At 38.4% G+C, this 27,064-nt stretch overlaps 1 protein-coding gene across 1 annotated transcript in view; it reads right to left on the bottom strand.

The window, feature by feature from the left end:
* LOC119723229 overlaps positions 1-27,064 on the bottom strand; it is a 50,620-nt gene that overhangs the window by 14,717 nt on the left and 8,839 nt on the right. The window contains exons 4-44 of the mRNA XM_038193792.1: positions 23,090-23,137; positions 22,117-22,236; positions 21,794-21,820; positions 20,896-20,925; positions 19,707-19,826; positions 19,159-19,278; positions 18,709-18,828; positions 17,124-17,243; positions 16,162-16,338; positions 15,484-15,720; positions 14,372-14,428; positions 14,151-14,207; positions 13,791-13,874; positions 13,493-13,633; positions 13,055-13,138; positions 12,559-12,603; positions 11,650-11,706; positions 11,327-11,383; positions 10,953-11,036; positions 10,635-10,775; positions 10,173-10,256; positions 9,853-9,909; positions 9,551-9,607; positions 9,182-9,265; positions 8,843-8,899; positions 8,482-8,565; positions 8,091-8,147; positions 7,771-7,827; positions 7,406-7,489; positions 7,067-7,123; positions 6,706-6,789; positions 6,315-6,371; positions 5,995-6,051; positions 5,624-5,707; positions 5,284-5,340; positions 4,923-5,006; positions 4,531-4,587; positions 4,155-4,211; positions 3,358-3,441; positions 1,389-1,580; positions 490-768 (exon numbers count right to left, since the gene is read on the bottom strand). Coding sequence (XP_038049720.1) covers positions 490-768; positions 1,389-1,580; positions 3,358-3,441; positions 4,155-4,211; positions 4,531-4,587; positions 4,923-5,006; positions 5,284-5,340; positions 5,624-5,707; positions 5,995-6,051; positions 6,315-6,371; positions 6,706-6,789; positions 7,067-7,123; positions 7,406-7,489; positions 7,771-7,827; positions 8,091-8,147; positions 8,482-8,565; positions 8,843-8,899; positions 9,182-9,265; positions 9,551-9,607; positions 9,853-9,909; positions 10,173-10,256; positions 10,635-10,775; positions 10,953-11,036; positions 11,327-11,383; positions 11,650-11,706; positions 12,559-12,603; positions 13,055-13,138; positions 13,493-13,633; positions 13,791-13,874; positions 14,151-14,207; positions 14,372-14,428; positions 15,484-15,720; positions 16,162-16,338; positions 17,124-17,243; positions 18,709-18,828; positions 19,159-19,278; positions 19,707-19,826; positions 20,896-20,925; positions 21,794-21,820; positions 22,117-22,236; positions 23,090-23,137 — 3,696 coding nt within the window. The remainder of the gene's footprint in view (positions 1-489; positions 769-1,388; positions 1,581-3,357; positions 3,442-4,154; positions 4,212-4,530; positions 4,588-4,922; positions 5,007-5,283; positions 5,341-5,623; positions 5,708-5,994; positions 6,052-6,314; positions 6,372-6,705; positions 6,790-7,066; positions 7,124-7,405; positions 7,490-7,770; positions 7,828-8,090; positions 8,148-8,481; positions 8,566-8,842; positions 8,900-9,181; positions 9,266-9,550; positions 9,608-9,852; positions 9,910-10,172; positions 10,257-10,634; positions 10,776-10,952; positions 11,037-11,326; positions 11,384-11,649; positions 11,707-12,558; positions 12,604-13,054; positions 13,139-13,492; positions 13,634-13,790; positions 13,875-14,150; positions 14,208-14,371; positions 14,429-15,483; positions 15,721-16,161; positions 16,339-17,123; positions 17,244-18,708; positions 18,829-19,158; positions 19,279-19,706; positions 19,827-20,895; positions 20,926-21,793; positions 21,821-22,116; positions 22,237-23,089; positions 23,138-27,064) is intronic.

Raw genomic sequence — 27,064 nt, 5'->3', positions numbered from 1 at the left:
TGTCTGTACGGTGCGTGACCTTGCGTAGCTGCAATCAGCAGAATGAGAACGTGTCCCAGATGCTGATTTCGGGCTAATTCAAACCAATACTCGGCCACTTTTTAATTGAAATCGAGATCCTAGAATATTTTTTTCCTCAAAATATACAGCATTCACAGAGTTAAAACTTCATAAGGTAAGTTCCTAGATTTTGAGCACTCCTTTTGCTTCATACAAAAAAAACCCCACAAATGACAAATGATGTACTCTACCTTTAATGGACATGAACGAGCAAGTTTGCATAAGTTGTAAATTTGTATAATGAACAGCAGCACCTAGAGTGTCGGTGGTTTCTAACCCCCCACCCTCCCCGCCGCTTTTCGAATAGTCATAGCCCGGAAATTCTTTGATTTTGGTCATCCCTCAACCCCCAATGGTCATCCCCCACCCCAGACTCCCGGGCACGGATCCACCCCGCTGGAAGAGGCACATGCCCGACAGTTTTCTTACCTTTTCTTCGCTTGTGCCTGTACTTGACTTTGCACTTCTTGGTACCCTTCGATCGCACCTTGAGCGCACGGCAGCTGAACTTTCTCTTGTTGGACTTGACATACTTCGTCAGGACTCTCTCCTCTCCAGAAGTTGTGATGATAAGCAGCTTGAAGCCGGTTGTGAAGAAACTGACGGAGAACGTGAGCTCTGGTTGCCTTAGACACCAAGATGGTAGTTTCACGGACTTCAGCGTCTTGCCACTAGAGGTCACAATCTCAACATAGTTCTTTACCACGACTGTTTTGGAAGAATAATAGTGAAAATGGTCTGTGAATTATTAGCAGTTGCACAGCCTTTTGGTATTAACGAGTCGTTTGATTTTGGAATAGCTCTGAACGGGAAAGACTTCTTTGTCGACCAAGTCTTCCAAAAATAAACTTCAGGCCAATTCCTTTTCATTCCGATTGCAATAAATGTATTAAGATTTATGTTCAAACATCAGCCGTTCAAACCAGTTTCACCAAATCGATTTTTTTTTACTCCATCAACAGAGCAATGTCTTTTAAACATGCTTTACTCATTACCCTAAAAAAAACTTGGTCCATAGATTAATACGGTAAGTCATTATTATTGTTAAGATAATAATATTACATTCTTGCCAGGTTGTTTCTCACAAAAGACAATATTACACCCCAGCTGAAAATTCCAGTTGAAACCAGTTCAACTGGTTTAACTGCTTCCAGTTCAACTGAAAATTGGTGACTAGTTTTGAACTACTATGGTTTTGAACTGGTTTTAGCTAGCTTTTTTTCGAGCCGGTTAAACCAGTTTAAAACCAGTCAACAATATCCGGCTTACAGCTAGTTTCAACCAGAAATTGAACCAATGACTTCATGCTATAATTCCTCGACTTTTACCGATCCCAAGAGTTCCCTCCGTTGATACCAGCAAGAACTCCACCGGGTCACTGAGGTCGATGGTGAACTCTTGCTCCTGTGTTGTGTCCACCTCCGTGCTGATGACAATCTCCTTGGTACCCCCGGTAGTCGTCAGAACCGTGCCGTACACATCTTCAGGTTGTTGTTCACCTTCGACTTCTTCTGGAATGTCTGAGTGAACGAAATCATTTTCAAGAGGAATTACTCCATTATTCTTTGAACCCAGTGAATTATGGTGTTGCCGCGCTGACTGGATGTCAAGAAACAGCAAAGGTACAAGCCGTCCTCTTCTTCCAGTGGTTATTTAATGGTAACCAATGGTAATGAAGGGTAACCATTTGTACTGCATGGTGTTCAACGGTAACATCAATGGCACTCGATGGTTGTGGTAATACATGTATATGCTTTCTATATGGTAATCCAATAGTGGTGAATGGTAATCCAATAGTGGTGAATGGTAACCAATGCAATGGGTATCAAAAGTAGAATCAATGGTATTTTCAATGATGCATCAATGGTAAGATTAGGCCTTATGGTGCTTCCTCCGGTTTACCATTGTCTCCATCCAATGGTATTACGGTGGTAAGTTCAGTGATGCATTCCGTGGCAAACCGATGATAAAACCCATAGAAAAAAGTTGTGGTGTACCTGTGGTAACGTTCCAAAACGGCATGGCAACGCTAACCATTGGTATCAACAATAGTAAGTTCAGTGGTAAATCTTCGGGGTTAACCACCAACTCGATCAATCGCAAGCTCAATGGCACTTTAGTCTACCATTGATTATATTAGGGAGAGGGCAAAGAAGAGGCGGCGAGACACACTGTTAGACCACAAAAAGAAAAACTTTATACCAGAGGCCAGGGATATATTTTGAAACGCTCGGAGGCTCATGGACATGTTCTGTAGTGGACTGTTACAATAACTGGAATTGGAGAGGGAAACCCATTAGGTTTGTAACACCGACAACTCTTTGTTGTCTACTTCAAATTCAAGCGGATTGGGGGGGGGGGGGGTAAAATGGGATTGATTGGAGGCCAGGCATGGGTATCAAATTACTTAAGTTACACTTGGATCTTTCAATAATATACAGGAAATCGTATTGAAGAAGAAAGCAAGGTTTACTAGTGACGCACATTCTAATGCGCCGGGGTCCAACATGGATGAGGTAAGTAATGTGGGTAGTTTTTTTTTAGACGGCAATGGATTAGTTTCAAGTTAAAGCGTACAAATCAGCTAGGGGGCACATCACTCGGATTGGGGGAGTTCCCCGTAGCCCGACCCTTACTCTACTTAATGAAGAGACATAGCGGGAATGATGGGTAGGGGAAATCAATACTCACTCGAAAAGTTCACCCGATCGGACTACCCACCGTCGTTAATAAGCAAGGCTTTGTACGTGTAAATACCACGCGATAAGCGTGCCGGTATTATTATAGTAGCACGTTATGTATTTGTCACGCTAATAAGCGAAGCCGGTAGATGTCAACAGCACGTAAAAAAAGTGAGCCTTGTTTTTCCCTTGTAATAAAACAACTTAACGGTATGAATTCTTGCAGGATATCAAAAAGAAGTCTTCGGCCAGGATTCGAACCACGTACCTTCTAAAAACCAATCCTTCCCACTGACTACTATACTACGCAAGCCGCTTCGACCAACCTTCAATTTGTTTGTTTGTTATGCCTACCAGATTAAACACTGCTGTGCTTGTTATACGTAATGCATTCGGCGCATTATATGATACCGACACGCTTATAGCGTGACATTTACACGTAATAAGCCTCGATTATTAATGACGGCGGGTTGTCGGATCGGGTGAAAAGTTTATCTGTAAAGTTACAAACAGGTAGACTACTCAACCACTTGCAACCGACAGTTTGGAAGTGGATTTTTTTTCTGAAAACAAGTTCTAAAAACTATCAAAACAGATAAACATTAGCTTAACTTACATACGCAATCGCACGTCTGGCAGCCCTCAGCGTCCATTTCAAATCCATCTGCGCAATCCACATCACACTCTGGCTCAGGGCATGCTGTTAAAAGAAGTTTGCATGGCATTAAACTAACTGAATAAGATCTGTAAAATTGTGTTGGTATTATGTTGTAGCTATTATGGATATGTGGTTCAATATAGACACCAAGTTTGATGCATGCAGTGTGTACACAGAATCAGCATGTTGAATGGTTGATTGTTCAGAGATGTAAATAACTTCAAGAAAGTGTTTCTTTGTGACCGTAACTCCAGTGTCAGTTAATTGGTTACACTGTACCGCCGTCGACATGTGCGCGCGCTGGCCTGGTGTTCTCATTGGCCGGCAGCGCGTACCCAGAAAATATTTTCTATAAACAGATTGCTGGATTTCTTTTCTTTAATTAAAACGAAAACGGTTTGGCCTGACGCCAAGACAAGGATGGGCGGCCTAAATGTATACTTTTCTTTCACGACAGGTTTTAATAATCTAAAAGGAAAATTATTATCCAGATTTTTCGCGCTTATTATATAGCATTTATATGTGTGTGTTTTCGTGGCGAATTTACTGTGTTAAGCACAGTGTGTTAAGCACAGTGTCGTGAGGGCTGTTGAGCACGTCTGCAACTTTAGAGATACACCCATCATTCGGGGTACATAATTATATGATTTATCTGTCTGATATAGTCTGACCTGTCTTTATTTCCTTTGTCTTAATCTAATATGCAAGACCCAACCGAGTACAGTAATTGTATAATTATCGATAATGATACTCACCCTTCGGTCTTTCTGGTTTTGGTTCGGGCACTTCAGGTGCACTCCCTGCAGGTGGTTCTGAAAGTAAAGCGAAATCGTCAAAGTAAAAAGATGTAGATTAAATACATTTTTTGATTAACCACAAGATAAAATGAATTATTCTCCAAAGACCCAATGATTGGTCCAAACTCTTTTTGAATCGGTTGATTGTTGCCATGGTGTCAAAAAAAGAGTAAATATTACCGATTACCACCCATAAAAATATACCGTATTACAAGATATCAACACAATATCAGTAAAAAAAAAGCAACAAAGAAAGATAAAAATATAGATAACAAACACTGTTTGTTATTATCAGGCCGTATTATATTGTATTATTTTTGATAATGATACTCACCCTTCGGTCTTTCTGGTTTTGGTTCGGGCACTTCAGGTTCACTCCCTGCAGGTGGTTCTGAAAGTGAAGCAAAATCGTCAAAGTAAAAAGGTATAGAATAAATATATTTTATTTTATCACTACAAGATAAAATGCATTATTCTCCAAAGACCCAATGTTTGGTCCAAACTCTCTCTCAATCAGCTGATTGTTGTCAAGTCGTGCAGAAATAGTAAACATTATCGTTAACCACCCATAAAAACATCAAATTACAAGATGTCAAACCAATATCGGTCAAAACAAAGCAACGAAGAAAGATGAAAATATAGATAACAAATACGGTTGATTATTGTAAAAGTCCTATTGTATCTAACAATCTTTGAAGAAAATTTAAGATGTAGATTTGACTTTACCTTCACAGCGACATATTTTGCATCCCCTTTTGTTCGTCTTGTACCCGAATTGACAGGCCTTCTTGCATTTGAATGGCTTACATTCTACATAAAATAATAAATAGTAAATAGTAATTAAGTAACTCATTTACATTAAATTTAGCTAAATGTACTTCAGCAATGTAACCTGGGTGACTTTTTTTATTAACAGATATACACCCATATTTCTTTTTATTTTCATTCTATGGACACACCCATATTACATAATTATATGATTTATCTGTCTGGTAAACGTCTGACCATTATTTATTTCTGTTTGTCCCATCTAATGCAAGATCCAACCGAGTACAGTAATTGTATAATTTTCGATAATGATACTCACCCTTTGGTCTTTCTGGTTTTGGTTCGGGCACTTCAGGTTCACTCCCTGCAGGTGGTTCTGAAAGTGAAGCAAAGTCGTCAAAGTAAAAAGATGTAGAATGAATATATTTTATTTTATCACTACAAGATAAAATGCATTATTCTCCAAAGACCCAATGTTTGGTCAAAACTCTCTTTCAATCAGCTGATTGTTGCCATGGTGTGCTGAAATAGTAAACATTATCGATTACCACCCATAAATACACTAAATTGCAAAATATCAAACAAATATCGGTCAAAACAAAGCATCCTATATCTAATAATTTTTGAAACAAAAAATTGAGATGAAGATTTGACATTACCTTCACATCGACATATTTTGCATCCCCTTTTGTTCGTCTTGTAACCGAATTGACAGGCCTTCTTGCATTTGAATGGCTTACATTCTACATGAAAAAAATAAATAGTGAATAATAATTAGGTAACTCATTGATATTAAACTCAGCTTATGTACTGCAGCAATGTAGCCTGGTTGACTTTTTAATTGTTTTTTTATTAACAAAGATACACCCATATTTTTTTCTTTCTATGGAGAAACACATATTTCGTTGTACATAATTGTATGATTTATCTGTCTGGTAAACGTCTGACCATTATTTATTTCTGTTTGTCCCATCTAATGCAAGACCCAACCGAGTACAGTAATTGTATAATTTTCGATAATGATTCTCACCCTTCGGTCTTTCTGGTTTTGGTTCGGGCACTTCAGGTTCACTCCCTGCAGGTGGTTCTGAAAGTAAAGCAAAATGAATAATGATAAAATACTTTGCTTTTGACCCTTTTTTAAAATATTATTTTAACTAATATGTAAGCCTTAATCGAGTATGATATTATTGTCGACCACGATAGTCGCTTTGGGGTTTTTCTTTTCTTGTTGGAGGTTTCGATGGCTCAGTACTTTTAAGTAATGCGATTTCCGTATCGCGTGAACGCCATTTCATTGCACACCTTATCTCCATTGAATATTGTATAATTTTTGATAATGATACTCACCCTTTGGTCTTTCTGGTTTTGGTTCGGGCACTTCAGGTTCACTCCCTGCAGGTGGTTCTGAAAGTGAAGCAAAATCGTCAAGGTAAAAGGCGTAGAATGAATATATTTTATTTTATCACTACAAGATAAAATGCATTATTCTCCAAAGACCCAATGTTTGGTCCAAACTCTCTCTCAATCAGCTGATTGTTGTCATGTCGTGCAGAAATAGTAAACATTATCGTTAACCACCCATAAAAACATCAAATTACAAGATGTCAAACCAATATCGGTCAAAACAAAGCAACGAAGAAAGATGAAAATATAGATAACAAATACGGTTGATTATTGTAAAAATCCTATTGTATCTAACAATCTTTGAAGAAAATTTAAGATGTAGATTTGACTTTACCTTCACAGCGACATATTTTGCATCCCCTTTTGTTCGTCTTGTACCCGAATTGACAGGCCTTCTTGCATTTGAATGGCTTACATTCTACATAAAATAATAAATAGTAAATAGTAATTAAGTAACTCATTTACATTAAATTTAGCTAAATGTACTTCAGCAATGTAGCCTGGGTGACTTTTTTTATTAACAGATATACACCCATATTTCTTTTTATTTTCATTCTATGGACACACCCATATTACATAATTATATGATTTATCTGTCTGGTAAACGTCTGACCATTATTTATTTCTGTTTGTCCCATCTAATGCAAGATCCAACCGAGTACAGTAATTGTATAATTTTCGATAATGATACTCACCCTTCGGTCTTTCTGGTATTGGTTCGGGCACTTCAGGTTCACTCCCTGCAGGTGGTTCTGAAAGTGAAGCAAAATCGTCAAGGTAAAAGGCGTAGAATGAATATATTTTATTTTATCACTACAAGATAAAATGCATTATTCTCCAAAGACCCAATGTTTGGTCCAAACTCTCTTTCAATCAGCTGATTGTTGCCATGGTGTGCTGAAATAGTAAACATTATCGATTACCACCCATAAATACACTAAATTGCAAAATATCAAACAAATATCGGTCAAAACAAAGCATTCTATATCTAATAATTTTTGAAACAAAAAATTGAGATGAAGATTTGACATTACCTTCACATCGACATATTTTGCATCCCCTTTTGTTCGTCTTGTACCCGAATTTACAGGCCTTCTTGCATTTGAATGGCTTACATTCTACATGAAAAAAATAAATAGTGAATAATAATTAGGTAACTCATTGATATTAAACTCAGCTTATGTACTGCAGCAATGTAGCCTGGTTGACTTTTTAATTGTTTTTTTTATTAACAAAGATTCACCCATACTTTGCTCTTTCTATGGATACACCCATATTACATAACTATATGATTTATCAGTCTGATAAACGTCTGACCATTATTTATTTCTGTTTGTCCCATCTAATGCAAGACCCAACCGAGTACAGTAATTGTATTATTTTCGATAATGATTCTCACCCTTCGGTCTTTCTGGTTTTGGTTCGGGCACTTCAGGTTCACTCCCTGCAGGTGGTTCTGAAAGTAAAGCAAAATGAATAATGATAAAATACTTTGCTTTTGACCCTTTTTTAAAATATTATTTTAACTAATATGTAAGCCTTAATCGAGTATGATATTATTGTCGACCACGATAGTCGCTTTGGGGTTTTTCTTTTCTTGTTGGAGGTTTCGATGGCTCAGTACTTTTAAGTAATGCGATTTCCGTATCGCGTGAACGCCATTTCATTGCACACCTTATCTCCATTGAATATTGTATAATTTTTGATAATGATACTCACCCTTTGGTCTTTCTGGTTTTGGTTCGGGCACTTCAGGTTCACTCCCTGCAGGTGGTTCTGAAAGTGAAGCAAAATCGTCAAGGTAAAAGGCGTAGAATGAATATATTTTATTTTATCACTACAAGATAAAATGCATTATTCTCCAAAGACCCAATGTTTGGTCCAAACTCTCTCTCAATCAGCTGATTGTTGTCATGTCGTGCAGAAATAGTAAACATTATCGTTAACCACCCATAAAAACATCAAATTACAAGATGTCAAACCAATATCGGTCAAAACAAAGCAACGAAGAAAGATGAAAATATAGATAACAAATACGGTTGATTATTGTAAAAATCCTATTGTATCTAACAATCTTTGAAGAAAATTTAAGATGTAGATTTGACTTTACCTTCACAGCGACATATTTTGCATCCCCTTTTGTTCGTCTTGTACCCGAATTGACAGGCCTTCTTGCATTTGAATGGCTTACATTCTACATAAAATAATAAATAGTAAATAGTAATTAAGTAACTCATTTACATTAAATTTAGCTAAATGTACTTCAGCAATGTAGCCTGGGTGACTTTTTTTATTAACAGATATACACCCATATTTCTTTTTATTTTCATTCTATGGACACACCCCTATTACATAATTATATGATTTATCTGTCTGGTAAACGTCTGACCATTATTTATTTCTGTTTGTCCCATCTAATGCAAGATCCAACCGAGTACAGTAATTGTATAATTTTCGATAATGATACTCACCCCTCGGTCTTTCTGGTTTTGGTTCGGGCACTTCAGGTTCACTCCCTGCAGGTGGTTCTGAAAGTGAAGCAAAATCGTCAAGGTAAAAGGCGTAGAATGAATATATTTTATTTTATCACTACAAGATAAAATGCATTATTCTCCAAAGACCCAATGTTTGGTCAAAACTCTCTTTCAATCAGCTGATTGTTGCCATGGTGTGCTGAAATAGTAAACATTATCGATTACCACCCATAAATACACTAAATTGCAAAATATCAAACAAATATCGGTCAAAACAAAGCATTCTATATCTAATAATTTTTGAAACAAAAAATTGAGATGAAGATTTGACATTACCTTCACATCGACATATTTTGCATCCCCTTTTGTTCGTCTTGTAACCGAATTTACAGGCCTTCTTGCATTTGAATGGCTTACATTCTACATGAAAAAAATAAATAGTGAATAATAATTAGGTAACTCATTGATATTAAACTCAGCTTATGTACTGCAGCAATGTAGCCTGGTTGACTTTTTTTTTAATTGTTTTTTTTATTAACAAAGATTCACCCATACTTTGCTCTTTCTATGGATACACCCATATTACATAACTATATGATTTATCAGTCTGATAAACGTCTGACCATTATTTATTTCTGTTTGTCCCATCTAATGCAAGACCCAACCGAGTACAGTAATTGTATTATTTTCGATAATGATTCTCACCCTTCGGTCTTTCTGGTTTTGGTTCGGGCACTTCAGGTTCACTCCCTGCAGGTGGTTCTGAAAGTAAAGCAAAATGAATAATGATAAAATACTTTGCTTTTGACCCTTTTTAAAAATATTATTTTAAATAATATGTAAGCCTTAATCAAGTATGACATTATTGTCGACCACGATAGTCGCTTGTTGGAGGTTTTGATGGCTCAGTAATTTTAAGTAACGCGGTTTTCGTATCGCGTGAACGCCATTTCATTGCACACCTTATCTCCATTGAATATTGTATAATTTTTGATAATGATACTCACCCTTCGGTCTTTCTGGTTTTGGTTCGGGCACTACAGGTTCACTCCCTGCAGGTGGTTCTGAAAGTAAAGCAAAATTGTCAAAGTAAACATGTGTAGCATAAATACATCTTATTTTATCACTACGAAATAAAACTCTTTTTGAATCAGGTGATTGTTGCCATGATGTGCAGAAACAGTAAACATTATCAATAACCACCGATCACAGCAAAGAAATAAGGAAAGATAAAAATATTGATAACAAATAAGGTTTCATTTTTATAAAAGCCGTAATATATCTTACCATTTTAAAAGAAACACTTAAAAAGAAGAGTTGACATTACCTTTACATTGACATATTTTGCATCCCTTTTGGTTAGTCTTGAATCCGAGTTCACAGGCCTTCTTGCATTTTAGAGACCTACATGCTGCACGAAAATAAAAGGTGTTATAGAAATGAGTGGGCTTATAATTGGTACCTCATCTGTCACGTGAGCTTACAGTTCATGTTTGAAATAGCAAATGTTGCATAGACATCAGCTAACTTAATAGTGTTCAATTTTGACGTCAAATACCATTCGAAACAATATGCATGGTTTAAGCTTAAATACACAATTGAGAAGACTGGTGTTTTTTCAATTGGACTCTAATGAGATCTGACGTCCTATACATATGGACCCAAACCGTCATACGTGACCTGTCAGTGTCTTAACGTAGGCATGTGCAATACATGTACCAAGAAAAGGGTCCACATTTCACGTAACAGTGGGACATTTGTCATGATCAATGCCTTTGGTTGAATTTACCTTTGATGCAAATGTGGCCGCATCCGTTGGAGCAACATTTGTGCTGCTTTTCACAGTTATTGTCGGCGGCACATCGCTCCTCGCAGATTCCTGCTACATCCATGGGTACAGCTGGGCATTTCCCACGATGGTCGACTTTCCCTGAAATATTGAACAGAAAACAGTGAACCTTGAAAACATGACTTGGGTTCTGTGCTCGAAGGACAGTTTTACATCTGCCCTGGCAATTGCAGAAACAAATTACAGAAACAGAACACTGAAAAAGTTTGTATCTTAGACAATTTCTTTTTTATATACAACTTTATCTTAAAATCAAACCTTTGCACTCGCACGTCCCACAGCCGTTTTCATCCTTTTTGAAACCTTTGGGGCAGGGATATGCGCATCGTACTTGAGGACACACTGCAACAACAAAGAACAAGGTATTAAAAGACATTTACTCTTGACATTAGTAGTGCCAGACCTGTGGTCAACGTGAGGATGGCACGCCTCATCTGGATTTATTTCCTTCAAATCGAAGAACTTGAAACACTTTCATGGAAGCACTAACCTGAGCACTAGAGGTTTTTATTCTTTACCGGGTTTTTATTGATATTAAAGTTTGACCATTATTTGTTTCTGTTTGTCTCATGTAATGCAAGACCCAACAGAGTACAGTAATATTGTATAATTTTCGATAATGATACTCATACCGTTTGGTCTTTCTGGTATTGGTTCGGGCACTTCAGGTTCACTCCCTGCAGGTGGTTCTGAAAGTAAAGCAAAATGAATAATGATAAAATAATATGCTTTTGACCCTTTTTAAAAATATTATTTTAACTAATATGTAAGCCTTAATCGAGTATGATATTATTGTCGATCACGATAGTCGCTTTGGGGGTTTTCTTTTCTTATTGGAGGTTTCGATGTATCAGTAATTTTAAGTAACGCGATTTCCGTATCGCGTGAACGCCATTTCATCATTGCACACCTTATCTCCATTGAATATTGTATAATTTTCGATGATGATACTCACCCTTCGGTCTTTCTGGTTTTGGTTCGGGCACTTCAGGTTCACTCCCTGCAGGTGGTTCTGAAAGTAAAGCAAAATCGTCAAAGTAAAACTGTGTAGCATAAATACATCTTATTTTTATCACTACGAAATATAATGCATTATTCTCCACAGACATACGGTTTGGTCTCAAACTCTTTTTCACTCAGGTGATTGTTGCCATGATGTGCAGAAATAGTCAACATTATCAATAACCACCTATAAAATACTAGTCCAATATCGGTCACAACAAAGAAATAAAGAAAGATAAAAATATTGATAACATATAAGGTTTCATTTTTATAAAAGCCGTAATATATCTTACCATTTTAAAAGAAACACTTAAAAAGAAGATTTGACATTACCTTTACATTGACAAAAAATATGTATATATAATGATTAAATGCACTGTTTGTATCCATTGTTTTCAAATTTCAACTAATATGTAAGACTTAATCGAGTTTAATATTTATGTAGACAACGATAGTTACTTCTGGGTTCTTCTTCACTTGGTGGAGCTATCAATGGCTCAGCAATTTTAAGTAACGCGATTTCCGTATCGCGTGAGTTCCTCTTCGGGAAACCATATTGTCGCTAACAATTTTACAAATACGAGATTCAATATCAACCAAATCTTAAACCACGGTTCATTTATTAAAACTGAGGTTCACACTTTCGTGCTTTTAATTCTGATACCTAAACACGTGATTCAAAGATTATGATTTTCGGGGTTTGAATTCATTGGGATGTTAAATACAATCAATATTTTCTTGAATTTGGGTTTTTCTTATGCTAGTTTTTCTTCTAATGTCAATAATTTTGCGTTATTTTTATGGTGAATATAAACATAAATAATAATGTTAAGATTTTTTTTTGAAATTTGTGAAAATATACCTTGTGGGGGAGCTTTATCTGGTATAGGCCGCTCTTGAAATGGCTCTGGAAAACATTTTAAAATAATACAAAAAATATTGAGTTACAATTTCAATCAATACTGAATGTAGCAATATTTCTCCCTTACCAACTGAAATTCAAAAATTTCATTCCACATAGTTCAATGAGGTATCGATAATATTTTTGTGTGTGCAGATATCGGCACACCGGTTGATTTTCTTCAGGGGGCTCCGGAAGGCAAGTAAACAGAGAAACGAGAACTTGCCTTCCAGAACCAGATATTCTCCCAAAGGAAGCACCTCTATTGGGAATATTTAATTGTAAAGACTAACCATAACAAAGCCCACAACATAACAAAACTACGAGATGTAAAATCAATATCAGTCAAAACAAGGCAATAAATAAAAAAGGAAAAAAATATGTCATTTATCGATATAAAAGCCGCAATTTATTTCTAACCATTTAAAAAAAGCTTGAACAGGAGATTAGAATTTACCTCTACATTTACATATTTCGCATCCCTTTCGGTTCCTCACGTAACCGAGTTCACAGGCCTTCTTGCATTTGAGAGGCTTACATGCTGCACGAAAATGAAAGGTGTTAAATAAAAAATGAGTGGGCTTATAATTGGTACCCCATCTGACATGTCAGCTTACATCATCATGTTTGAAACTATAATTGTGGAATAGCCATTAGCTAACTTAATAGTGTATAATTTTGACGTCAAATAGCATTAACAATATGGATGGTTTAGGCTTAAACTCACAATTGACAAAACTGAGATCTGGTGACCTTTACCTATTGACACCAACCCTCACACGTGACCTGTCACTGTCTTAACGTAGGCATACGCAGTACAGGTACCAAAAAAGGGGTCCACATTTCTCATTACACCGGGACCTTTCTCATGATCAATGCCTTTGGTTGAATTTACCTTTTATGCAAACGTGGCCGCATCCGTTGGAGCAACATTTGTGCTGCTTTTCACAGTTATTGTCGGCGGCACATCGCTCCTCGCAGATTCTTGCTACACCCCCGGGTACAGCTGGGCATTTCCTACGATTGTCGACTTTCCCTGAAGTCATGAAGAGAACAATAAGCCTCGAAAACGTGACTTGGGATCTGTGCTAGGAGGACAGTTTTGGAGTTGCCCTAGCGATTACAAAAACAGATCACGGAAACAGAAGATTCTTTTGTTTTGAACTAAATACGACTTGATCTGAAAATCGAACCTTTGCATTCGCAAGTATCACAGCCGTTCTCATCCTTTTTGAGGCCCTTGGGACAAGGAAACAGGCAATCTAGTACAGGACACACTGCAGGAAAAAGAGAAAATATTACAGTTAAACCTAAAATGTATCAGTACAAGTTGTGCAATTAACTGTATATATAATGAATATCTGGTTCACATTATAATCCGGGTTTTGCAGTACACACAGGGGCAATGTAGTTAGTTAAACGGTTAAAGGTATATTACATCGATGCAAATTATAGACCTTACGTCTTCTTAGAAAAGACTGACAAGCTTGTCCTATCGAATGCAAGACCCAACCGAGTACAGTAATTGTATAATTTTCGATAATGATACTCACCCTTCGGTCTTTCTGGTATTGGTTCGGGCACTTCAGGTTCACTTCCTGAAGGTGGTTCTGAAATTAAAGGAAAATGTAGTTAGTTAAATGGTTAAAGGTACATTACATCGTTGCAAATTATAGATCATACGTCTTCTTAGAAAGGATTGACAAGCTTGTCCTATCGAATGCAAGACCCAACCGAGTACAGTAATTGTATAATTTTCGATAATGATACTCACCCTTCGGTCTTTCTGGTTTTGGTTCGGGCACTTCAGGTTCACTTCCTGAAGGTGGTTCTGAAATTAAAGGAAAATGTTGTTAGTTAAATGGTTAAAGGTAAATTACATCGTTGCAAATTATAGATCATACGTCTTCTTAGAAAGGATTGACAAGCTTGTCCTATCGAATGCAAGACCCAACCGAGTACAGTTACTGTATAATTTTCGATAATGATACTCACCCTTCGGTCTTTCCTGAAAAGTCCTGAGATTCCTGTAGGACATGAATGCCACTATGGGAAACTATATTGGTCGCTTAATCATTTTACACATATCTTGGTTCAATTTTGTATAATTTTCGATAATGATACTCATACCGTTCTGTCTTTCTGGTTTTGGTTCGGACACTTCAGGTTCACTCCCTGCAGTGTATAGTATAAATCAAGGATTTTCTTTTGTTCCTGTTCCCTTTTCCTTTAATTGTTTGTAATTTTTCGCAAAAGCTTTCATTAGTTTTGTTCACGTTTTCTAATCGAGGTCGTCCTCGATTTGGTTAATCGAGGTCGTCCTCGATTTGGTTAATCGAGGTCGTCCTCGATTTGGTTCCTGTCCTCGATTCACCAATGATGTTGCACGTGTATGTCCTCGATGTACGTCATAAACAAACTCGTTTGTTTATGGTGTAAATCGAGAATTGTCTATTGTTCCACTTCCCTTTTCCTTTGTTAATACTCTACCTTTTTTGCAATAGCTTTTTTTGCAATAGCTTTTTTTTTAGTTTTGCACTCGTTTTCTCATCGAGGTCGTCCTCGATTTCGTTCCTTTCCTCAATTCATTGATGATGCTGCACGAGTGTGTCCTCGATTTACAAAAGGGTAAGGGCATAAGCAAATGGTCGACGATTGACCGAACGTCCACGATTTAAATTCGTGTACAATACCAATGAGAGGTGTTGCAAAAAGTTAAGAATACAAACAAAGGAATAAGTATTAGGGACAATAGGGAGTCCTCGATTGCCGGTGTTTACAAAAACAACCTTAGTTTGCTCTCAAAACAAAATAGTCCCATAAATAATTCTGGTCATGCAAATTCTATATTTTCACAGTTAATAGATAAGCCTACATGTTCCTTACTGTATGTCGGAATGATGGTCCATGTTGTCGTGATACTGGAGGCAAAGCCTATTTCAATGTGCTTTACGTCGTCTGGCTTGGGTAGTGTCCACCACGGCAAGGCTCCCGGCTCCTTCGGATATACAGAGATTTGGTCGCTAATTTCAATGCAGAAAGACAGGCTTCCGCTCCACGACACCTCAGCGCCTACTGGTTGGCCTTGTGATTTAACTGTTGCAGGTTCTCCAGATTCAAAAGCTGGGGGTAATTAAAATGTTACAAATTGAAAATGAAAAACAAAAATCCATAAGGTATGCATTTGTTTATCATTTATGAAAGTTAAGCCATGCGTAAGTTATATGGTGCCTAAACGCAATACCTCAAAATGAAATCTTGTTTTACATTATTGATTTCCAGTTTAATCCGTCCCGACTTAAGCGTAACTAATATCAATTGGAGGTATTTGTTGATTTTTCTTTCGATTTCCTTTTGATATCCATTCTTTGTGAAGCCCTCGCTTTGAGTGTCCTATTACGGACATGTTACGAGACTCTCACCAAAAGTATGTCGAAATTCTTTTTATCTGAAGGTGCTTTCTACACCAATTAAACCTGTAACTCAGATTACACAAACTACACGATAAACTCTTTTCACGAAGTGATTAGCATTGAACATGGAAATTCAACTTTTTATACTCACTCAGATCATACATGGCAAGATTTTGGTCGGCGTCTGCTCTGGACTTGTAGATCCCGACGAAAACGGCTTCTTCTGGGTTCACCCGGATGCAGATTTCGTACAAACCGTCAGGGGTAAGCGGAGGGATGCTGGGAAAATCCGTCTCCTCAATATCTTCGGTTATGACGATGATGGAACCTGTTGAAAAAAAAAATAATATTTCAAAATAAATTACTTCAATTCACAAATTTTGGCCAGTTTTATGATTTTTTGTTTATAAAAAAATCAAATGTTCACACTTCGAATCGAGGCAATCAAATACACTGCAAGCAAAATCACCCGCTTAGAAGGAAAAAGTGCATGCACATTTTACCCAACTGTTAACAAAAAATCATCACATCGTACGAGAAATTTAAAAAGAAATTGCCTGAAATTATAATCTTAGAAATCGCTGACTACTTTTTTAAAGTTGCCTTTGAAATCAGTGGAAAAAAAGTATAGCCTTCAGCAAAAGTATCTAGAGAGTTGGGACAATTTCGGATAAAAAATAATGAACTTTCTCTATTAGTGTTACAGGTATGCAGGGTATGCTTATCTGGGTAGTATACTACTGTGTGCATTGTTGGGATTGTTATGGCAGCAGTTGTGGTGTGGATTCTGTTGAGGATTTCGGCTGAGTTGTCAGCGTTGCCACGCATAGCGAGACAGCAACTGCCAATCCTGTTCAGAATTCATCTGATGGTGGTTGGTACAGAGGGTTTGGAAAATTCCAGAGACTTGGAACAAGTGGCCCCGCAGGCTGTATTTTCCTGCGAGGTTCCGCTATCTCGCCGTGTGGTCTTTGGCGTTCACTTCTTCCCTGCATGAAAATGTTATAGGTTGTTCAAGATGAATGGTTAACTTGGGATTAGCCATAGAGCTATATTAAATTTAATGTAGCTCTATGGGATTAACACAAATAAAGGTAGTATGTTTAATATTACCAGGTTCTTGTTCGCAGTTGTCTCCGCTGTAGCCGTTCACGCATGCGCAAGTGTATTTCGAAACTCCTGTACTGCTACAAACTCCCCCGTTCTTGCAGGGATTATTTGGACGACACGGGTCTGTAAATATGGACAAAATTACCACTTTGTAACACATGAAAATTAATAGGCCTGCTTCAAACTGCGTAATGACTGGATTGACCTGAAATATACACTCTGAACAATTAATGCAGCCTGACGTTGCAAACTTAAAAGGACCTTCTTTGGATAGAGTCAAAATGACGGAGGTACCAGAAATAAAACATGTAGGGACTCACAAGCATGCAGGGTTTGGCAGAGATACACAAAATGCTTTTTTACCCGAAACCCATTCCCTTGAAAAAGGTAAAAAAAAAATTCTTATTTAAGACGCACGTGAATACCAGTAAGAAATTGCACGAGTCAGCGGTATCCCAAAAGATGTCAGTAACATAAGTATTCCTGTGGGATGCTGTGGTCTATAGTTACGGTGTTCGACTCGTGTGCCGCGGTACATGGGTTCGAATCCCGACGGGGAACATGGTGCTCTTGAACAAGGCACTTTAGCATTATTGCTTTGTCCATCGGATGGGACGTAAAGCCGTAGGTCCCGTGTGTTGTGTAATGCACGTTAAAGAACCCAGTCGGACTGATCGTGTCGAGTAGTTTTTCTGCCACAAATGGTGTATAGTTAATTCCGCCACTGGTGTCAGAAGTGGGATAATCTACGATTTTATTTGTAATTGTGCTTGGCAATAATAACGTAAAAATGGTTGTATATTTGTTTTGGATGGGTGTACCTCACAGAGGTGCATGATAATTAAGGACTACTTGTAGTGTCACAGGTATGCAGGGTATGCTTATCTGGGTCAGTACTACTGTGTTGGGATTGTTATGGCAGTAGTTGTGGTGTGGATTCTGTTGAGGATTTCGGCTGAGTTGTCAGCGTTGCCACGTACAGCGAGACAGCAACTGCCAATCCTGTTCAGAATTCATCTGATGGTGGGTGGTACAGAGGGTTTCGAAAATTCCAGAGACTTGGAACAAGTGGCCCCGCAGGCTGAATTTTCCTGCGAGGTTCCGCTATCTCGCTGTGTGGTCAGTGGCCTAGTGTTGCTAGCCTAGTAGGGACTGATTTCCTAGTCAGGAGGAAACGTTAGTATGAGTAAGGACAGCCGTGCTGCCTCCGTAGAGCCTGGCAAGGATTCTGTCCTAGAAGAGCTGAACCGGTCAAGAATGGAGGTTCAGTGGCTGAGGTGGGAGAGAGTTCGTCTTCTTTTAGAATTAGAGGCTGTAAAAAAGGGAGCACAGCCAAAAATGGTGAGCGAGGGTACCCCTAAGTGTAGGGATACACCCTTGGCTGAGGTAGATTCCGAGATATAGACCTGTACATACCTGGTTCTCCGAAGTTGGTTCCACTGTAACCATCTACACAAATACAGATGTAGTCCCCCCCCCCCCCCGCGGCTTCACACCTCAATTTCCCCATAAAGGACTGACGAAACAGGGATTTACTAGGAGTGATGGATGTACACAATACATTAAATATCATATTATGTAGGTTTACCCGGTTCTTCCTCGCAGAAGGCTCCCGTGTAACCGTTCACACATTGGCAGGTGTACTGTTCACCTCCTGTACTTTTGCAGATTCCCCCGTTCTGGCATGGGTTGTTTGGTTGACATGGATCTGAAAGTATCGAGAATGTGGTATTACAACAACTATGGTTGAATAAAAAAGAGAAAACCTGAGCTATAAATTAATATAACCATATTGCAGGTGCTAATCAGTGTAGGGATACGTACACCCTTGGTTGAGGTAGATTCCGAGATGTAGACCTGTACATACCTGGTTTTCCTTCGCAGTTGGTTCCATTGTGACCATCTACACAAATACAGATGTAGTGTCCCCCCCCCCCGCGGCTTCAGACCTTCACCCTTGAAAGGACTCACGAAACAGAGATTTACTAGGAGTGATGCATATACACAATCAATTAAATATCATATTATGTAAGTTTACCCGGTTCTTCCTCGCAGTTGTCTCCCATGTATCCGTTCACACATTCGCAGGTGTACTGCCCACCTCCTATACTTCTGCAGACTCCATCGTTTAGGCATGGGTTGTTGGGTTGACATGGATCTGAAAGAATCGAGGTGCTATTACTTTTTTTAATGTACCTTTTTACTAAAAGGTCAACAATGTCGGTATCATAAAACAACCTCCGTATTATATGGATAGTATTCCCTTAACTGATATCTAATTCAAGCACACAAAAACGCACGTTTGACTTTTTCTCAAACGTATACAACAGTTCTGTGGTTGTTTATATTATGCGAAGATTTATTGAAGTCTCGCAACTACGGAAAATGTATTGCAGACTGCTAATTAATATTAGTCAATTTTTTTCCGCAGTGCAATTCAATCTTTGGTGTTCACTTCTTCCCTGCATAAAAATGTTATAGGTTGTTCTAGATGAATGGGTAACTTGGGATTAGCCATAGAGCTATATTAAATTTAATGTAGCTCTATGGGATTAACACAAATAAAGGTATTATGTTTAATATTACCAGGTTCTTGTTCGCAGTTGTCTCCGCTGTAGCCGTTCACGCATGCGCAAGTGTATTTTGAAACTCCTGTACTGCTACAAACTCCCCCGTTCTTGCAGGGATTATTTGGACGACATGGGTCTGTAAATATGGACAAAATTACTACTTTTTAACACATGAAAATTGATAGGACTGCTTCGAACTGCGTAATGACTGGATTGACCTGAAATATACCACTCTGAACAATTAATGCAGCCTGACGTTGCAAACTTAAAATGACCTTCTTTGGATAGAGTCAAAATGACGGAGGTACCAGAAATCAAACATGTACGGACTCACAAGCATGCAGGGTTTGGCAGAGATACACAAAATGCTTTTTTACCCGAAACCCATTCCCTTGAAAAAGGTAAGAATAGATTTCTTATTTAGGACGCTCGTGAATACCATTAAAAAAATGCACGAGTCAGCGGTATCCCAAAAGATGTCAGTAACATAAGTATTCTTGTGGGATGCTGTGGTCTATAGTTACGGTGTTCGACTCGTGTGCCGTGGTACATGGGTTAGAATCCCGACAGGGAACATGGTGCTTTTGAACAAGGCACTTTACCATTATTGCTTCGTCCTTCGGATGGGACGTAAAGCCGTAGGTCCTGTGTGTTGTGTAATGCACGTTAAAGAACCCAGTAACATTTATTGCTAAGAGAAGGGGTTTGCCCGAGTGCTCCTGGCAGTGGCTGCAATATGCGCCACAGCACCTTGTTAGCCCTTATAAGGTGTAACATAATGGGTCTCATATTTCTCTTTAAATTCATTCATCTGTCTTTAATAATAGACATAATCACCAGCGCCTTGACTAACTAATTGTTGGTAGATACGAGCGCTATGTAAGGCTTCAGAGTTCTTCCATGAAATTTATGCTTGAAATGTGTGGTAGCACTTTGCAACATGGGAATGAACTTAGTTACAGAAGAAGCAATGTGGCTTTCCTACCCAACACTATGTTATAAAATTGTTGAAACATTTCGTGACTAAATGTTTAGAAGTCTACAGAGAAAGGCAATTTCAACATTTCAAAAAGTGCAAACAAAAAAAAGCTTCGTCGAATGAAAAGCAATGCACAATTATATTAAGTGAAAACAATATCTTTTGAACTTGGTTTCAGAGGGAGAAAACGATCTTTTCACTTTTGTTTGAATCGTCTAACAATTACCTTGTGGTCTAGGTGGCGGCTTAGCAGGTTCTGCAAGAGAGCACACATCAAAAAACAAAACAAAAAATTCAACACATATTTTAAATCAAGGTCATATCATCACTCATAACCGAGTTAATACTTAGAATAAGCAAAACGTCAGCGACAACGACAGCTACAACCAATAAAGGTCTGCAAGATTATTATTAATAACGCATTTAATATACGAAGCATATTTCAAAATATAAGATGCAAAACGCAACTTCAAAAGCCAAATTAAGTTGTATGGTGTAAGAAAATGTATATGCAGGGTGACCCCCAAAAATGCAAGTCTAGAACGTTTGCAGCTAAAACAAAGGATCGGTGAATTTTGTGTTTCGGGTATCAGATTAAAGCTGCAAGCATTTTCTTTTAAATACTGAAAAACAAATGATGAAATTAGCACTTTGGGTTGCTGAGAAAATGCCAATTTTGTAAAAGTTGTCATTTTTTATCCTGTAGATGACTACTCCAAACAGTGAAATATTTTACTGTAATTCTACTGTGCAATTTCTTTAGTATGAACAGTAAAAAAATCCTTACTGTGGTAATGTTTTGTGTACAAGATGAAAATCACTACATTTATATAATTGGTATTTTCTCGGCAACCTCAAGTGCTATTTTCATTATATTTTTCCCCAGAATTTGCAAGGACAAGCTCTCATCGTCCCTCTGATACCATCAACATAAAAATCCACGGACCCCTTTTTGGTTAACTTGTTTTAGGGTTGCAGGGGGGGGGGGTCACCCTGTGTATGTAAAAAAGAAAAAGAAAAACATATGTTGCATTTAACTTTGAAACATTCGAAAATGTAAAATGATACAGACAGTTTATTACAATTTCAGATTTTTTTTAATGTAAACTATTGAAACACCCTACCTTCGGGGTTACTACCGCTTGGTTTTTCTATGGGCAGGAAAGCAATTCAAAAGAAACAAAAGTTTAGCACCAAACTCAGTGGATTATGTTCAAAAGATTACATTTTCATCATGCAAATCGATGAATTCACACAACTAAAATGTTGTTGCGCAATGTTTAACGTCTTAGTTTCTAATATGCGTTTCGGGAAAATGTTGGTTTCCTGAAATGGAAAATAAAGAATTGATGTTGCACACAATTGCTCTGTTAAGGACTGTCCAACGATTGAGACTATAAGTTTTACAAAATAACACTGTCTCGTTCATTAAGGATTTGCGAACTACCATCACAGCGTTCTCCCCTGTAGTTATTCGTACACTCGCATCGAAAGCCACTCGACAAGGAATGGTCTTCGTAGCAAACTCCGTTGTCTCCGCAAGGAGGCGATGTTTCAAGACACTTGTCTGCCCAGCGATAAGAGTTGGAAAGACGGGTTAGTTACAGAAGACAATGCAAACAAAGTAAATAAAGAAAGTTTAGTGAAAACGTTCAATCTTTAGATCGAATGTCACCTTTGACGTCATACCTGGCAAGTGCCGGAGGCAATTTTTTTTATGCAACCATGTATAGTCAATGACCACAATGCAAATGCGTCAGTTGGGAATGGAACGGTTCTCGGAGTTAACTTCCCTTTTATAAAAAAAAATCATCCAAAGCCATGAATGAGAAGAAAAGGTTGAATGTCATTTCTTTCGATCATCAGGAGTTGATTAAGGACAATTATGGGAACAAAATTCACTTTTGGTGGAAACAAAATGAAAATGTACAAATCCCTTGAGAAAGTGAACTTGAAACCTCCAGGATTCAGTCACTGACCATACTTGGTTGCATAAAAATAATCGCATGCGGAGGGCACGCACTGCCATCAAATGGCATTATCATGTTTGTTCCCCTTTGATGTAATGCACATATTTTTCCCCAATGCAAATGATAATTAGGCAGTGCATTTAAAAAGGTAAGGCTTTTCCACGGTACAAGTCAATCAAGTTTGCAACAAGTGGGGCATGGTCCATGGGATCCTTCTAAGACTAAATTTCAGCAGTATTAATGTCAACTTAGAATAGGGGCTGCCTGATCATTTTAAACCTAAAACCTAACCTATTTTAAAACTCAAAAAATGTCAAATTATAGGCCTACATTTGTTGTTTATCTTGCGTGAAATTTTAGGTTTCGAATCAAAACGAGCAATGTATAGCTCAAGAAATGTAAAAAGATTATTCAAACAAAAATCGAAATACACTCCATTTATCGACTTACCTGCACCTACGGGTGGTTGTGGGGGTAGATTGATTATTTCTTGACCGTCTGTATGATTCGAAACAAAAACCAAAAAAGTGGTAACGCCAGTAAAAAATAAAAACAAAATAGCGTTCAGGTATCCCGCCTGGTAGGATAATATTAAATTATTTAAATAATTATTATTGACAATTTTAAAGTGATAATCGGTAATAGTTGCACCCAAGTTTATGGAACCCTGCGCCAACACGCCCTCTTGTGACAAAGAGGGAAGTACTTTTTTATGGCGACCTAGCCTATGAATACCAAACAACGGGAACATACCCGGTACTGCAAAACAAAAAGTTGAGGAATTTCTCTCAACCTGAATTTCTTACTGACCCTGTCTGAATGAGTAAGTTTTACTACAGGGCCCGCTAGAGTTAAATATATTTTGTCATCCTTTTCGCATGTTTTCAATCTGTACATTACTTCTCGACCCCTATCTCAAAACAAATCAGACACAAGTTTTCTCTTGTTCATCAGGTAATCATAAAAAAAAGCTCAGTACTCACTTTTCGGGATGAACTGTACCGGGAAGAGGAAGGCGGCAGGGATCAGACTACCTGCAAAGCCCACGTGCTTGATGGGCATGTTGGGGTCCCGGACCCAGGAGAAGATGTCCTTACGACTGGCGGTACCAAAGCTGATGAGAAGCGGCTTGAAAGTGACGCAGTACTCGACGAAGTTGGACGGGTTGAGGATGGCTGGTGTATCGGCCGAGGTGAGGGCAACATCACCGCGAACCACGGAATGGACGACAGTCTTGGAATTGCCCGATGCACCAATCACTTCACGGGAAGAAGAGAAAGGAATAAAACATTCAATCGTGAGGCCAAATAATACCGGCTTGCCTTCAAGGGCCGCACCGAGCATAAAAATGTACGACGTTGAAACAGAGTAGACAAAATCGAAAGATCGACTGTTGTGTTCGTCGAGACGAATCCTGGGTCTAGTCGATGGAAAATTAATAGCTGTAGCTCACCTGCCTGAAACGGAATTTTGGTCCACCTAAGTTCTTTCTAATCCTGTTTTGATCGGCGCCACTTTGGATCGCCAGTCTTAAACCGGTGCATGATAAGTAGGTCACGATTAAACAAAATCTGCTTGAATGCAGTCCTTACCCACTATACTAGACAGCTGTTATGCAACGCATCAGGAAACGACATTTTTGACCGTGATTGACATCTATTTGACTCGTGCGGCTCTTAAAAGTCTCTTTCATGGGTACTCAATAGAATTCTTTTAGCGTTGTTCAAACATCCAGGTAGATTGGGTCTGTTATGGCAAACTGCCAGGAATTTGAGGCGGTCGATATTCTATTCGGAGTATAAAGACACTTGAATCGTTTAATGAGACGAATTTCTTGAGCCTTTTGTTCACTCATTGCTGGACTTTTAAAGAGACTGATTTCTTTAGAATGGGATAATGTGGAATGCTCCGAGAAATTTCCTTTTTAGATTGGCGCAGTCGTCCTGTCCTCACTTTCCAATAGCGCCATGTTGATTTGGTTTTTGAGTCCCAACTTGATTCCGTAAGCTTTCACTGGAACAACCTTTTGACGATTTCGTCACTGCCTTTCTCTGCAGCATCCCACACATCTTACTTAGCAGCATGTGCATTTTGAATAATTCTTGGTTCCATTACCAGAAGGAATTAAGCAAACTTCAATCAATCACCTATTTCGTAGGCAGCATCGCCGGGGTTCCTGAATTTCTGCGGGCTGAGCACGACGTAGATGGGTCCCTCCTCCGCCCTGGCCTGGAAGCAGAACTCGGACAGGCCATCCGGGAGCTCACTTAGGAACCAATCCAAGCAGAATGGATCTCCCGTCCAGTAAATCACGTCGCTATAAATGTGATCTGAGGGACAGGAATAAACAAGGAACACAGGATGAATTCAATGCACCATCGGAAATTCACTGAGGTATGTTTCCTCTTTTTTCTTTCTAAAAACGCAAATATAACCCTAGCTTTGGTCGGCTAAAGGAAATGCCTTCAACCTTCACATCATGTGACACTGTGTTTTTAAAAAGCAATGACCTTTCGGGCTGTCAAATTTGTGTCCATAGAAATTCATAGAAAACTAATGCTATCCCCCCCCCCACCCCCACTCTGTCACCCAAAAAAATTATACTGGTATTAATATACGCCTGCGCACAAAATACGAACAGAGCCTGCTAGGTTAAGGTGGTATTTGTAGTTGTGTACACTATGCAATACAGTTTTAATAATCGGATTTGAACAGCGCTCTTATTAAAATTACGGCACGCACCGGCCCCTCCCCCAACAATTTATTTTGCGGAGCCTAGTGCCCGGACAAAATACCTGTCTGGCCTACATTTCAGCAATGATTTTCTGATAAAACCTTACACCTCCCGCCTGTAAAAATTCCTAGATCCACCCCTGCCTTTAAGACGCTGGTGGCAGCAAACACACGCTACTAACGTCCAAAAAGTCTCTTCGTGAAAACTGAAAATGTCAAACAAGCGCGCTCAATTTGCCTCTATGAAAATCTAACGCCTATGTACACACGTTGTTTCTGACCCTCAGAACAACGTTCTAAAGTTTGAATTTGTCTCTTCGTGAAAACTGGAAAAATGGGTTGAAATTTTGCCTTGATTAATTTTCATGATTTAAATTGATTCTGACATCATAACTTCGCCGGGATGTTCGTTGCTATCCACTTATTTCGGCCGGAAAAAAGAATTTCGAAAATACAACAATGATTTTGGCCAAGTTTGTCCAATGTAAAAATATCTGAAAATATGGGGCATCAAAATGTTTGCTGAATAAAATTGGTTACATTTAGACCAAAAAAACCCATAAAATTATCCGAATACAGCTCTTTATAGACAGCACGGGCTTGCTCATTTAAGGGACTACATAAAATGATAATAAACCTGATAAAAAAATCGAAAACTCACATCCAGTTTTGTCAAAGGCGAAGGTGAACATTCCCTGGCCGAGGGTGCTCGTGGAGTAGCCCAAGTGGAGCGGTTTGAAGTCATCTTCGGGCACCTCGTACTTAAGGAACGGGTACCGCTCGCCGCTATGTCCCACCTTCAGAAACACGTCTTCGAAGCGAATCCAGTACTCATTCAGGCGGTTGCACTGTAGGCTTTCCCCCAGCGCAGAGGCCAGCGGATCGCAGTCCCGGCACTTGGCTATGTAGGAGACTGAATTGCCGTACCCACCGATAACTGGGGTTTGAAGAAGAAAACATGAGTTTAATTAACTCAACAAACATGTATAACGAAAGATATCTGTCAGGCCTTTATTCTATCGAGATACTTGGTAGTATTATTACTACTATTTATACTGTAATAGGGCGACAGGTTTTGCGAACTCCGTCCACAATAGGGCGATACACCTTATTGAGGCGACAAAATAACTGTCGCCCTGTTATGAAAACGACCCTTAAGACAAGGAATTTTGCTGTCAAAAACCATTTAGATCGATTCCTCATGGTCCAATTAGTATAAATACTAAATTTCGTGGAAAAAACATAAGGTGAACTTGGGTTAGGTGACAGTTTAGGTTTGTGCACAAGTCTATGGGAAAGTCACCCTATTGGGGCGACAAGAGTTATCGTTATCCCACTATCATTATTAAATGTCATTATTCATGAAATTATTTGAAATATTATGCAAAAGTGCAGACTCACAATTTATAACCGTACTTTGAAACCAACAGATTTGTTTCTTCCATAGCATGGTGCCTGCTGCGTATGTCATTTTCTAATGTTATTTATCCAAAAAATATCCTGAAAAAATGTTACAGTTAACAAACGTAATGCATGTGCAATGAGACCGTAATTAATGTACGGATAGCGTAATTTATTAACAATGAAACCGTAATTGATGAAAAAATAAACGTAATTGGTGTTAAATTAAAAATACATGAATTTCTAATCATAAAAAGGTCATTTATTAAAACGTAAGGGTAAATGACTGCG

The sequence above is a fragment of the Patiria miniata genome, unplaced genomic scaffold (assembly GCF_015706575.1).
Source record: "Patiria miniata isolate m_02_andy unplaced genomic scaffold, ASM1570657v1 HiC_scaffold_16, whole genome shotgun sequence".
Taxonomy (NCBI): domain Eukaryota; kingdom Metazoa; phylum Echinodermata; class Asteroidea; order Valvatida; family Asterinidae; genus Patiria; species Patiria miniata.
This window is presented reverse-complemented; position numbering and strand designations above follow the sequence as displayed.